Source organism: Lissotriton vulgaris, chromosome 7 (genome assembly GCF_964263255.1).
Source record: "Lissotriton vulgaris chromosome 7, aLisVul1.2, whole genome shotgun sequence".
Lineage (NCBI taxonomy): Eukaryota > Metazoa > Chordata > Amphibia > Caudata > Salamandridae > Lissotriton > Lissotriton vulgaris.
In genome coordinates this window covers 594,197,343-594,209,403 of record NC_141695.1, presented here as the reverse complement: position 1 = coordinate 594,209,403, position 12,061 = coordinate 594,197,343, and the positions used below count along the sequence as shown (strand labels likewise).

Sequence of the window (12,061 nt, the reverse complement as noted above, 5' to 3'; positions counted from 1 at the left end):
GTGCCTATAAGAAGGGCAGAGAGTAATGACCTGCTAGGAATACTTAGGAAAACTTGGAAATTAGTCTACAGGTACAATACTTCAGGTATTAATATATATTTATTTCAATCAAGTATATGATCATTTACATCATAAATATCAAAAACACATAATATAAGTAAAACAGTTAAAATGACAGTGCAATACATCATTTTAAAATAATATTTCTTTAAAATATCCTATAACGTAGGGAGCAGCATTCTATGTTTTAAAAAACGGTCATTATGTTGTCATATTAAGAACAATTCATGGCACAGTTCCATTGGATTCCTTTGTTATTCATTGTCATGAGTGGTTCGCTGAGACATTTTTGGTTATTTTTGATGTCTTTCACCATAATATATATATATCATGTGATCAAGGCCAGGGCGACCTGGTCGAAATGCGTCATGTTGGAGAAGATAATAAATTTGCACTTTAATTAAGAACCTACCCGTGTTGTGGTCCATTCCTGCTTGAAAAACGCTAGGTCGATACTTGCCTCACTGGTGTTTTCTAAGGACTTGGATTTTTTTCAGGTATTAAGAAGAAAAAACTTGCCTAAGTGACTGTATTCATGATGTTAAACTATCATAGTCTCTTCTTAACGGTGTGATTAAAAACAGATTTTAGTCTGTTAGGTCTAAGGATGTCTATTATCCTAAGACTAAGAAATCATATTCTACGTATTTATCCCACCTCTCTGGGCATCATTTGCCAAGCTATTGTACCCCCTCAACGGAGGTTGTTTCGACTTGGCCAGTTACCTACCCTTAATGGATATACTGTGGTCATGGCGTGCGATATAGTTTGCTCAACAATGGGGCGGTTTTGTCATTCTAATCAAGGGTCTGCTCAAAAAATAGTTTAAAGTGGTTTGACTAATGATGTTATCTACAATACCCATGCTCCCTTCCAGTGCATCTTTTTGTGCCCACTTTGCCACTGTAGCAAAGGCCAGCCATGTGTAAATCAGATTTAGCTCTGCTCTAATTGGAGCAACCTACCCAACACTTATCAGAGGTAGAGCTGGCCTTTACTCAGAGAACACCTCCGGAAACCAAATTTGGGGCCAACTACCACTCGTCCTCTTTAATTGCATATCTGTTTAAAATTTGAGAGGGAAAAGAGCAAGCTGATGGGGCAAGATTAAGGAGCGCTATAAAAAAAACAAATGCACAAAAAACAGACAAGGGTATCAGCAGCCTTCAAAACAAGTATTTGCAATAGAATAGGTCTCGTATTAGTTAAATGAAGAGCTATTGGCTTTGCAAATGGACAAGATATGCAGCGTTTGCCTGCCTTTTTTTTTTTATTTATTGACTTTTGTAGCAATGGCGGCAAGCCATGCTTTGGATTTAGATGTTTAAAGAGCAGCGTGTAGCTATTTCTACAAAAGTCAATAAATAGAAAAAAAAGTTATGTGGCTCCTGCATTTCTTTGTTCTATTTATTTACTATTGTAGCAATCGTGGCACACTGCGCTTTTGCTTAATATGTTTAAAAGTAAAGTGCAATGGGCGGAGCATCAAGCCCATATACTGAACACAGCATGTCTCAAAAAGACAGCACAAACGCTGCCTAGGAGAGACCTAAAAAGTGTTCAAACACACTTTTCCTTGGAGCTAAGTAATTGAGAGAGAGCTGCAGGGAGTTCTGGCAGCAAGGTTGGCTCCTTGGAAGTGTACATAGCTTGCTTATGCTACACATCAGCCTTGATCAGCGGTAACATTAATTTAAGCATTGCACCCAATACGTGTTTATTTTTAGGTCTCGCCTAGGCAGCGCTTACGCTGTCTCTTGTTGACATACTGTATCTGGGATATGGGCTTGAAAAAAGACCCATATTTTTCATTGGGTCCTCTTGATGTCCTTTAGAAATATGCTGGCTTTTCATTGGTGAATAGACTTTGTAGTCCCCCCCTTTTGGAATCGTGTAGCCTCCCATGGGGACTGCCCCTCTTACATGTGTTCTTACATTTGAAGTTATTTATCCTCAGAGCTAACTCTTTTTAGGTCGAGCCTAGCAGTGTGCATGTGCTGCTCTGCGAGGCATGCTCTATCTGGTTGGGGTTACAGAAAAATGATTTTCTGACTATGGGCCATATGTATCAACACATTTCCCCATAGACACAGAATGGGCAAAACCCTTTGATACATCTGGCCCTAAATCCTTTGACTAGATTTTCTGTTCCCTGGCTAGTAAGATAACTGAATGCAAATGGCTAAGAAAAGGAAGCGAAATCACATCGCTCATAACTCGCGCTACATATTACTAGAGAACAAATTGCTCTTCAGAAGGGTTTTCAGTTGGGTGCACCTTCAAAAAAAAACATTCAGTGGGTTACACAAATTGTGAACCAAAGCAAGCAAAGATACAGCACAATTAGAACACATTGTCCTAGAATTCAGAAGGCAGCTTATTTAGCTGTTGTAACCAGAGAGGCTGTTTTGATGTTGGGCATATGTTGAGCTTCACAAATTCCCAGCCCACAAAGCCAAGGGCTGATACTAATGATTTATCCACTGGTTCAAAGCCGCAGTTACTAATGTTAAGCTCACTGGCTAATGGCTCATCTCTGGAAGGACCTTATTACATTTTATTTGTATTGATGGAAAAGGGCTATATATTTGAAGCCCTGCTCGCCTTGCTCACCCTATGATCTACGGTCGCAGGCTATTACTCTACAGATACTGAGGCAAACTACATCCCAAAACAACATAACAAGCAAAAAAGCCACCAAGTGGATTTGATTAAAGTGTAGACAGGCACCAAATTGCCTTATTTGTTCGGAAGGGAGGTCTTTGATGTAGCGGCAATATAATGTTTTTGCAGCCCTGGGTTGCTGTATATGTTATAGAACTATAACAGCTCTTGCAGTGCAATGGTTATTTTTGTTATAGAAAAAAGGACTCTCAGGACTTTAATTTATTTGTTCATCCATGCCCGAGCACCACAAATCCAAAATAAAAATAACAGCAACTTAAGGAAGAAAGAGAAAGCTGAGGGCGTATATAACTTACATGAGTCACGCCAATTCTAAGCCACTTTCAGCCTGCTGGGGGAGAGGAAGAACTTGGTTGTGCTGAGGGACTATGTCTCCCAGAGTACCCACCCATCTACCAGACAAGTATTTGCAATGCAATAGGCCACCCATTACTGAAAGTTTGAGCTATTGCTGTTGCAATAATAATGTTTCTTTTCAACAAATATATCAGAAGTAGCATAAGTAATAAAAGAAAATCCCCCAAAAAAGGAAAAATGCACTCTTAAAATATACAACAATGGAGCATTTTTTAAACGCAAGCTAACAAAAATCTCACTTCCAAAAAGAACAAATGGAAACGTATGGTCAGCTGCAATCTTTCTCTTTATAAGTGCATTAAGGATGTAGTACCTTCTATGGCTATAGCAGTCCCTTTACAACTCCACAGGGACACCTTTTAACAGCCTGTTGTTCTTGCTTCGAGAATTTTTTTACTTATGCTACTGCTGGGATATTTTTTTTTACAAAAAAGAATGTAACAAAGATTATCATGTGCAACTCAAATAGCTCAAACTTTCAGTGATGCGAGACCTATTGCATTGCAAATGCTTGTATCAAGCGGTCACAATGGGCGCCTTCACACGACAACCTGAAGATCTGCTATGTAAAGAATAACTCATTTATAAAACAATTTGCAAAACCGGTCCAACAGATATCCGTTTTCAAGTTGGGCGCTGCTTTACAGAGTGTTATCAAGTTATGCGACTCTTAAGCAAAGAGAATCCTTACTGGATGGGTTACATCCTGTTTGAAATGGATAAAAGCCACAACTGTTGCTCTCTTAATGAATAATGCTCTGTCAGAACACTTTTCTTAGCTGTAACACTAGTTCTTTAGATTTAGCGTCTTTCGTAAATTCAACATGCAACCAACCCTCCTGCTGTCCTCTGCAAGACAAAAGGCAAGTATATCCCGAGTGATCCTCCAATGAAGAGAGTCGGAGGCCTTGGGAACCCAGTGTAACAGCACTGTGGCAGTTTATACTCTTATCCTCAATATGACTCAGCAGGGCAACTTATGTGTTACATCTGTCTGTACACTGTGGCTGGATGGCCAAGTTCATAGTACAGGAGAGCCACTGTTACAGGTAACTCACTTTTGCGTATGGAAAACACTAAAGGAGGCAATGGCACAGTGAATGGTCTTCTGAAACACATTAGGCAGGGTGCTAGTGCACACAATACCGAAGCAAACACACACAGAACATAACATGAAAGCCATTTGCGAGAAACTGGAGCGGCTCTAACCTCAACAAGCACATATACTGTTACTTACGGCCCAGGCACCGCCATATCCACAGGTCGGTCGCAGGAAATGCAGTGGAAGCGAGCAATCAGCTGCCTGTTGGGGAAAAGAAATACAAAGAATAAGCACAGCAGGCCTTGAGAGGGCAGATAATGGGCACTTTTTCAACTTCTGTGAGTCCTCAGCTAAGTTCACAATAATGTAATGATCCTTCATGGACACAAGCCTAGTGGCAGTGTGCGCATGCGCGTTAACACTGCTGCCACAGTGCAAGTGACCATGGAAGACTTGTATTGCCATATTCATTGTAAGAAAAAAAGACAGCAAACCTTGCTCACAATAAGTCAAAGTTTTAGAGCAGCAAGTGACGTACTCTATGTCAGGAAACGAAACAAACAGTCAAGGTACAGTAGATTTTAAAAAGGCTGAGGAACTGGCCTGGTGACCACTGGAGTACATTACAAGTGAAGATGAACCAATAATTCAATTTACCTGCATATTACCAGGCAGGACCAAATGAGTGACTTGTGATGGACCACAACATTAACAGCCTGATTCATCAAGCCGAAATCGGCTCGCAAAGGGCCAGATTCTGAGAATCTGGCCCTTTGCGAGCTCTATTTTTGCATTTGTGATTCATCATCCCAAATGCAAAAATCGGTAATAGCGATGTCGCAATTTTGCGAGGAATAACATTTAAGGAATCTCTATTTGAGATTCCTTAAATGCAATTCATCATCCATTAAAAAAATGCGAATTCGCAATTTCGGCCCGCTATTTACCGCGAGGTCAAACCTCGTGGTAAATAGCGAAAACTTAGAAAAATGCTTTTAAAAGCATTTTTCTAAGTTGCATGTTGCACACACACATGTCCTTTGGACATGTGTGTGCGCAACACCTGTTTCAATTTGCATTTAAGGGGTGCTACAGGGTGTCCTTTGGACACCTCTGGCACCCTTTAAATCGCTATCTTATTTGCGATTAGCTAATTGCTAATCGCAAATAAGGAATACTCCCCATTCATTCCTATTTGGCCCATAGGAATGAATGGGGAGTTATTTCTTATTTGCGATTAGCAATTTGCTAATCGCAAATAAGGATTGTGTAGGAATCGCAAATCTTTTTGCGATTCCTATGTAAATCCCGTTTTGTGAGTCTGTAATAGCGATTCCTTATGAATCGCTATTATAGACTCGCAAAACGGGTCTATGATGAATCAGGCTGTAAGAGAGGACCCTCGAGGTGCATTCCATTCTATTGCTCTTGAGCTTTTCGGTGCCATTACAAATAGGGACCAACCATATGCAAATTCTGCTCCTTGCGCGGCTTTGGCGCAGCTGTGCCGGCAGAGAGCCAGCACAACTGCGCCAAAGTTGTAATCCGCCTCTAAATGTTCCCTTTGTGCCATTTACAGAAATGTAAATGTTCTTCCCTTGAGCAAGGACATTTTACATTGAGCTGAAAGATAAATGGGCTGCAAATCTAGGACTTGCTTTACCTGAAACATACTACGACGGAGCATTTCAGTATGCGTGGATGAATAGTATACTATGTAAATTAATGTTAACTGATACTGTTATGTTTACTGACATATAAAGTGACATAGTAGCTGCTTTACACCCTACTGTGACGGACTATAGAACATTCATTGTATATATCTCTGTCATTCAGCTGTGGTTATAAGGTACTTTAGTCTCACTGTCAGGGCTGGCTCTACTCCGGTGATTAAGGAAAGAGACCGGAGGTTTGTCTAGCGAAAGTTTTGACTCATCCTAAGGTAGCGCAGAGGGTTAAAATGCCTGCTGCTAGAACGTGTACCATGCAGATCACAAAGTGCATATACTGTAAATAGGTCATTGGGTTGCTGCTTCTGTAAAATAGTTCTTTATGTTGCTTGTAGTTAATAAGTCAAAATCCTAACATAGAACATTGTCATCAAAGAGCTGCATGCAAACTGAACGGTATATGTTAGAGCTATATGTTTTTTTGAACAGTCTTTCATTATCCTAATCTTCCCAAAAGGGTTCAATTGGGTAGAAAACAATTCTTATTATTAAAGGGAACCCCTAACAATGGCTTTAATCTTTAAATTCTGAATGTGTGCTTTTCCAGAATTAGGACTATATTGCCTACCAGTAATAAACACATAATGTTCCTACACCACACCTTGTAGTCCTGTCTGATGTAACATTTCTTATACACTGATTTACACACATATGATTGTCTCTGTGCAATTTGCGTGTGATGTGAAGTGTGACACTTTACACTGGTATGAGTGGTGCTATAAAACTAAATGAATCTGAGAGACATTGGTTCTGTAGACTTGAGGGGCACTGTTAAAGGGTGGTCGTAAGGGAATCCGGGGTAGAGGTGGCCATTGGGGGCGCCAACAAACATTGTCGACACAGGGCGCCACCAGTGGTAAAGACAGCCCTGGTCAATGTTTCATAGGAGCTCATGACCAGTTCCCATATTTGGTGATAGTGAAATTATTATATTTGAGAAGATGTATTTATGAAATGGTCTAACGAACTGTGCAACTATTTACTGCTTAAAAGGTGTCCCTTTTAAAGAATGCAAACATCAAAGCGACCATAGCCTCACTTGTACAGCTCAGTCCCTCCAGGGGCCCTGCTTACTTTCTGATGCCAGCCGCCTCGTCGGCCTCGTAGTGGGGGGAGCGATCTTTCAGCTGCTTACGGATGGCTTTCCAGCGCTCCTCCAGTTGGCGCTTGAAGGGGTCCAGTTCCAGGCGATCCAGCTGAAAGCATAGGGAATAAGGTTGGTGAGAGGCAGGCGGGGGAAGCTGCCATTGGAGCACAAACTGGGTCAATGCAATGAGACATTGTTGGTAGGATCAGCAGCAGAATAGGGGCAAATTTATTTAATTAGGTTTTCGGGTATAGTGCAATCATGATGCTTAATTCTTCGATTCTAGGAGCTAGTGCAGTGCCATGAAAGAGATTCTGACCATCAGGTCATCCTCTGCTTCCGTCAACAGGGGTGATCACAGGAATTAGGGAAAAAAAACAATCAGACTCACAGGACAAAAACTAATCTTAAACCCAAGAACAAGAAAGAGGTAAACAATGAATTTAAATTACTTCACTTTTGCCATTATGCCAGTTTGTGCCTAGTTTCGATTCAGCCTTACCCCTCTGCTTTATTTACAATGACCTCACACAAATCACTACTGCGTAGAGAATGGGGCCATAATACCAGGTCCGTCATTAATACTACACTGTCAGTCAGTCAAAGTACTTTATTCGATAATTCAATATCATAAAAAGACAGTATTGATCAAAAAAATTACAGTTACGTACTTAAAAAGTTCACAAAATTTTACAAGTTTCATAAATATAGAATAGTTAGAGAAATATTAAAAATATTAAAAACATTTTTAAAAAGTCGATACATATACAAGGTAGGTACTATACAGAGCAGCATAAACACAGATTATAAAAATACAGTCAAGTATGGGGATTCATTATCTTTTTCCTCTTCCTAGCAGCCCCCACCAGAAAACTTGCAACATAGGAGATGACCCTGGGGCTGTTTAATAGTTGCAAATATAGGAGAGCGGGCCTCACCTGGATAAACCCTGCTTCCTTAAGAATAGGAACAAGAAACGTCCTCCTTTCCGCCATGTAATGGCTTCAAAACATTAAAAAATGCATTGTGTCCTGCTTAGAGAAATTGTCACAGGAGCACGGGGGCGCATGATCAGGGATGCACCTTGCCGTTAGTTGACCTAGATTAAAATGAATTAAATTTAAGCGAACCCGCGTTAAAAGAAATCTGTGATAGGGTTTATTAACTAAAGCCAGGTAGGGCTCAAGACCTGGAGAATTAGAAATCATAAAATTAGATCTAACAGTAGTTTTTCTAAGTTCCTTCTCTTCTCTACATGCTGACAGCCTCTCTAGTGTTGCCACCTTTGTTAGTGCTACATCTTTAGCGGTTATATTTTCTGGCTCAAGAAAGAGCTCTGGTCTTCCGATGTCCTGAAAGCCTTGTTTAACGTAGGCTAACCACTTTATTTTATTTGCATTGTCTAAGTGGAGACAATCCCTGAGTATGGAGTGGTTCAAGGATAGTTCTTCATTTAGCCAGGAATTTAGCCAGGTTATTAACGGTGCTACCTTTAGTAAATCAGTAATAAAGCCAACACCCAACTCTGCGTGCACAGTAAAAGAAGGAGTTGACTGTGGTACTGATAGAATTGATCTCAAAAATTTATTTTCAGTAATTTGCAAGGAGTCTGTCGCACTGTAACCCCATAAAGAACAACCATATGTCGCTACCGCCAGACATTTTGCTTTATAGATATTTAACAATGCTTCTATAGGCCTTCCCCCAAGCCTTTTACTAAATGCCATAATGGCCATAGAAGATCTTGCGAGGGCAGTGTTTCTTGTTTTAATCTGTGCCCCACCGCCAATTCTCCTCAAAAATAATGCCTAGGTAAGGAAATGTTGGAACTCTACTTAGTTCGTCACTACCACAAAAGAAGGTTTTCACGTTCTTCTTTCAAGAACATTTCCCAGTTATCATGATATGTGATTTTTTTACATTAATTTTAAGGTCTAATGAGTTCATAAAAACTCCAAAAGCGTCTAGCAGGCGTTGAAGCCCCACCCCAGTTCGCGAGAGAAGGACAGCGTCATCCGCATACAGGAGAACTGGTATGCCCAGGTCTCCTGCATGTGGTATATCTGCCTTCACCTCCTTGAGCACAGATTCAAGGGCATTTATATAAATCGTGAATAAGAGAGGGGCCATAATACACCCCTGCCTGACTCCCCTTTCTGAGTGAACGTAGCTAGAACAGCGCCCCTCTATATTTACCCTGACGGATGCCCGCAAGCCAGAGTGTAAGTCCGCCAGGAAGTTTACCAAGGTTGGATCAAGACCCAAATCAGTTAGGATCTGCCACAGTTTTGGGCGATTCACAAGATCAAAGGCAGAGGAAAGGTCCATAAAACCCAGATATAAGGACCCTTCCCTAGCAACAGTGTATTTGTCCACTAACAGTTGTAAATTAAGACACTGATCCAAAGTACTTCTTCTGGATCGGAATCCATATTGGACATTTGATAAGATCCCTTTGTCATCGAGCCAGTTCTGTAATTTACGCAAGATGACCCGTCCCAGGATTTTAACAGAAGAATTGATTAAAGAAATTGGGCGGTAACACGCCGGGTCTGAGCGGTCCCCCTTCTTAAATACTGGGACGATAATAGACTCTTTCCAGGATGATGGAATATTCCTGTGATTTAATGCATTAAAGACCTTACTCAGGATTTTTGCCCATAGTTTAGAATCGCACTTAAAGATATCTGCAGGGACCCCATCGGGTCCAGGTGCCTTATTTTTCTGCGTTTCGTCTATAGCCCTTTCTACTTCTGAGACTTTAAAAGCAACATAATAACCCTCAACTCTCTCTTGAGTCATGTGTAATGGCTCTTGGGGAGTGGTACTAGAGTATATGTTGCTAAAGTGAGTGGTCCAAGCCTCGTCAGCAACATTAGATTTAAGGGCACTATTCTCTACCGGAGCAAGTAACGGTTGATTTACTACTTTCCAGAATTGAGAACTGTTTTTTAAGACCTCTGGGTCCAATAACTGTGACCAGGCGTTATCTTTTAACTCATTTTTTCTACTTTGAATAGCCTGTTTGTAAATTACTCTTAGCCTGGCTACTAATGCGCGATCTTTTGGGTCAGACTTTAGGGCCTTTAACAGGTCAGCATGAGCCTTGGAGCAAGAGCGATCCAACCATCTCTTTGCCCGGTTTTGTGGGCGACCCTCAGCCACCATTAGGCTCTGCTTGATCTGTTTACAGATACTGTCAAATGAGCTAATCACTTGCTCAGTAACAGCCTGAGGGTCTAAGCAGGTCGTTACATGGTCATCCACCTTATTCAATACGTCCTGAATGACGGCCTCTGGGTTTATATTTGCCCATTTTAATCTACGACCCTGATTTGTCGGGATGACCTCCTGTCCTCCCTTGTGTGACGCTGTTTTGAAAGATAAGAAACCCTTTGACATAACTTCTAATAAAACCGGATTATGGTCGCTAAAAACTGAAATTTCTGTTCTGTACCTGAATACCTTTCCTAGGACGTAACAAGACATGAAAATAAAATCAATAACTGTACCAACACCTATGCCTTTAAAGGTAGGGACAATCAATTCACCTTCCCTGCAGCTTGATTCGTACAGGTTCCATGCCGCCAGGAATTCTTCAAGAGCCTCCCCCCTTTTTGTGTGTTCAAAGTGCATTACTGCAGAACATGGGGGACCCTCTTCTTCCGGGCACATGGATAATTACACGGGTGAATATTGAAGTCACCTAAAAGAATTATCTCGAAGCAGGTTACACTAGTTGTATAGACTGACAGGAATTTATCTAGTTGATCCAGATTAAGTCTGGTGCTATCATTTACGGTAGCATTATAACTACTGTCTTTTTTCTGCATCTCGCTGTAGAGTAAGGCAGCAAAGTGCCCCCCTGTGGATAAGAGAAAAACTGCAGGGTGCTCTTCAGTGGTCTGATTAGATCAACCTGTCATGGCTGTGTTAGTATCTGCGTTCACGCTCTTAGGACTCAGCCGCTGCCAGCGTCTTTAATGGCCACTGGGCAGGCTAGGTGTGATCCTGTACCCCTACACAAAATATTATAGTCTAGCTGCCGCTAGGTGTCAGTCCTGCATCAGGGCTTACTGGGAGCCCCTGAAAAAGTCAATCAATCAATCAGGGGAATTGTAAGCCCACTACTCACCCGTGAGGGTCTCAAGGCACTGGGCTGGGAGGTGGGTGGGAGGGGGGTTAGGAGCAGCTCCCTTCAGTCGAAAAGCCAGGTCTTGAGTGTCTTCCTGAAGATGTTGAGGGAGGACATCTGATGTCGATTGGGAGCTCGTTCCAGGTCTTGGCCACGATGTAGGAGAAGCCTCTTCTGCCTGTTATTGCTCTGAGTATGCGTGGGGTTTCGGAGAGGGCGAGGTTGGATGATCATAAGTTTCTCTTGGGTAGGTGGAAGGACATTCTTTTGTTGAGGTATTGGTGTCCGGTGCTGTGGAGGCATTTGTGGACGAGGGTGAGTATCTTGAACGTAACTTTTGTGTCAATGGGGAGCCAGTGGAGGTCTCGTAGGTGTTGGATGATGTGTTTGTGTTGGGGGATGTCGAGTACGAATCTGGCTGCTATGTTCTGTATGACCTGGAGCTTGTGGAGCAGAGACTTGTTGATCCCGGCATAGAGGGCTTTTCTGTAGTCGAGTCTGCTGGTTATGAGTGCGTGGTTGACGGTCATTCTTGATTCGGGGGGGGGGATCCAATTGAAGGTCTTTCGGAGGATGCGGAGGAATGTTGAAATAGCTGGAGGCGACGGCGTTGACCTGTCGGGTCACGGAGAGGGAGGAGTTGAGTACAACGCTAAGGTTCAAGGCGTGGTCCTTGGGGGTGAGAGGCCTGCATAGGGCGGTGGGTCATCAGGTGATGTCCCATGCAGATGGGGAGGGTCCGAGGACGAGACCTCCATCTTCTCTGGGTTGAGCTTCAGGCAGCTGCTGCTCTTCCAGTAAGCAACGCCCTTCATTCCTTCCTCAAAGTTGATTCTGGTGGTGATATGGTCCTTGGTGAGGGAGAGTATGAGCAGGGTGTTGTCGGCGTAGGATCATATGCTGAGTCTGTGCTGTCTGACGATGGCGGCGAGGGGGGCCATGTAGATGTTGAAGAGCGTGGGGCT

At 42.2% G+C, this 12,061-nt stretch overlaps 1 protein-coding gene across 1 annotated transcript in view; it reads right to left on the bottom strand.

Annotated features, from left to right (window-relative positions):
• The window catches only part of QRICH2 (glutamine rich 2), a 433,653-nt gene that overhangs the window by 108,481 nt on the left and 313,111 nt on the right, over positions 1 to 12,061 (bottom strand). The window contains exons 13-14 of the mRNA XM_086930698.1: positions 6,949 to 7,070; positions 4,340 to 4,405 (exon numbers count right to left, since the gene is read on the bottom strand). Of these exons, the coding sequence (XP_086786824.1) occupies positions 4,340 to 4,405; positions 6,949 to 7,070 (188 nt within the window). The remainder of the gene's footprint in view (positions 1 to 4,339; positions 4,406 to 6,948; positions 7,071 to 12,061) is intronic.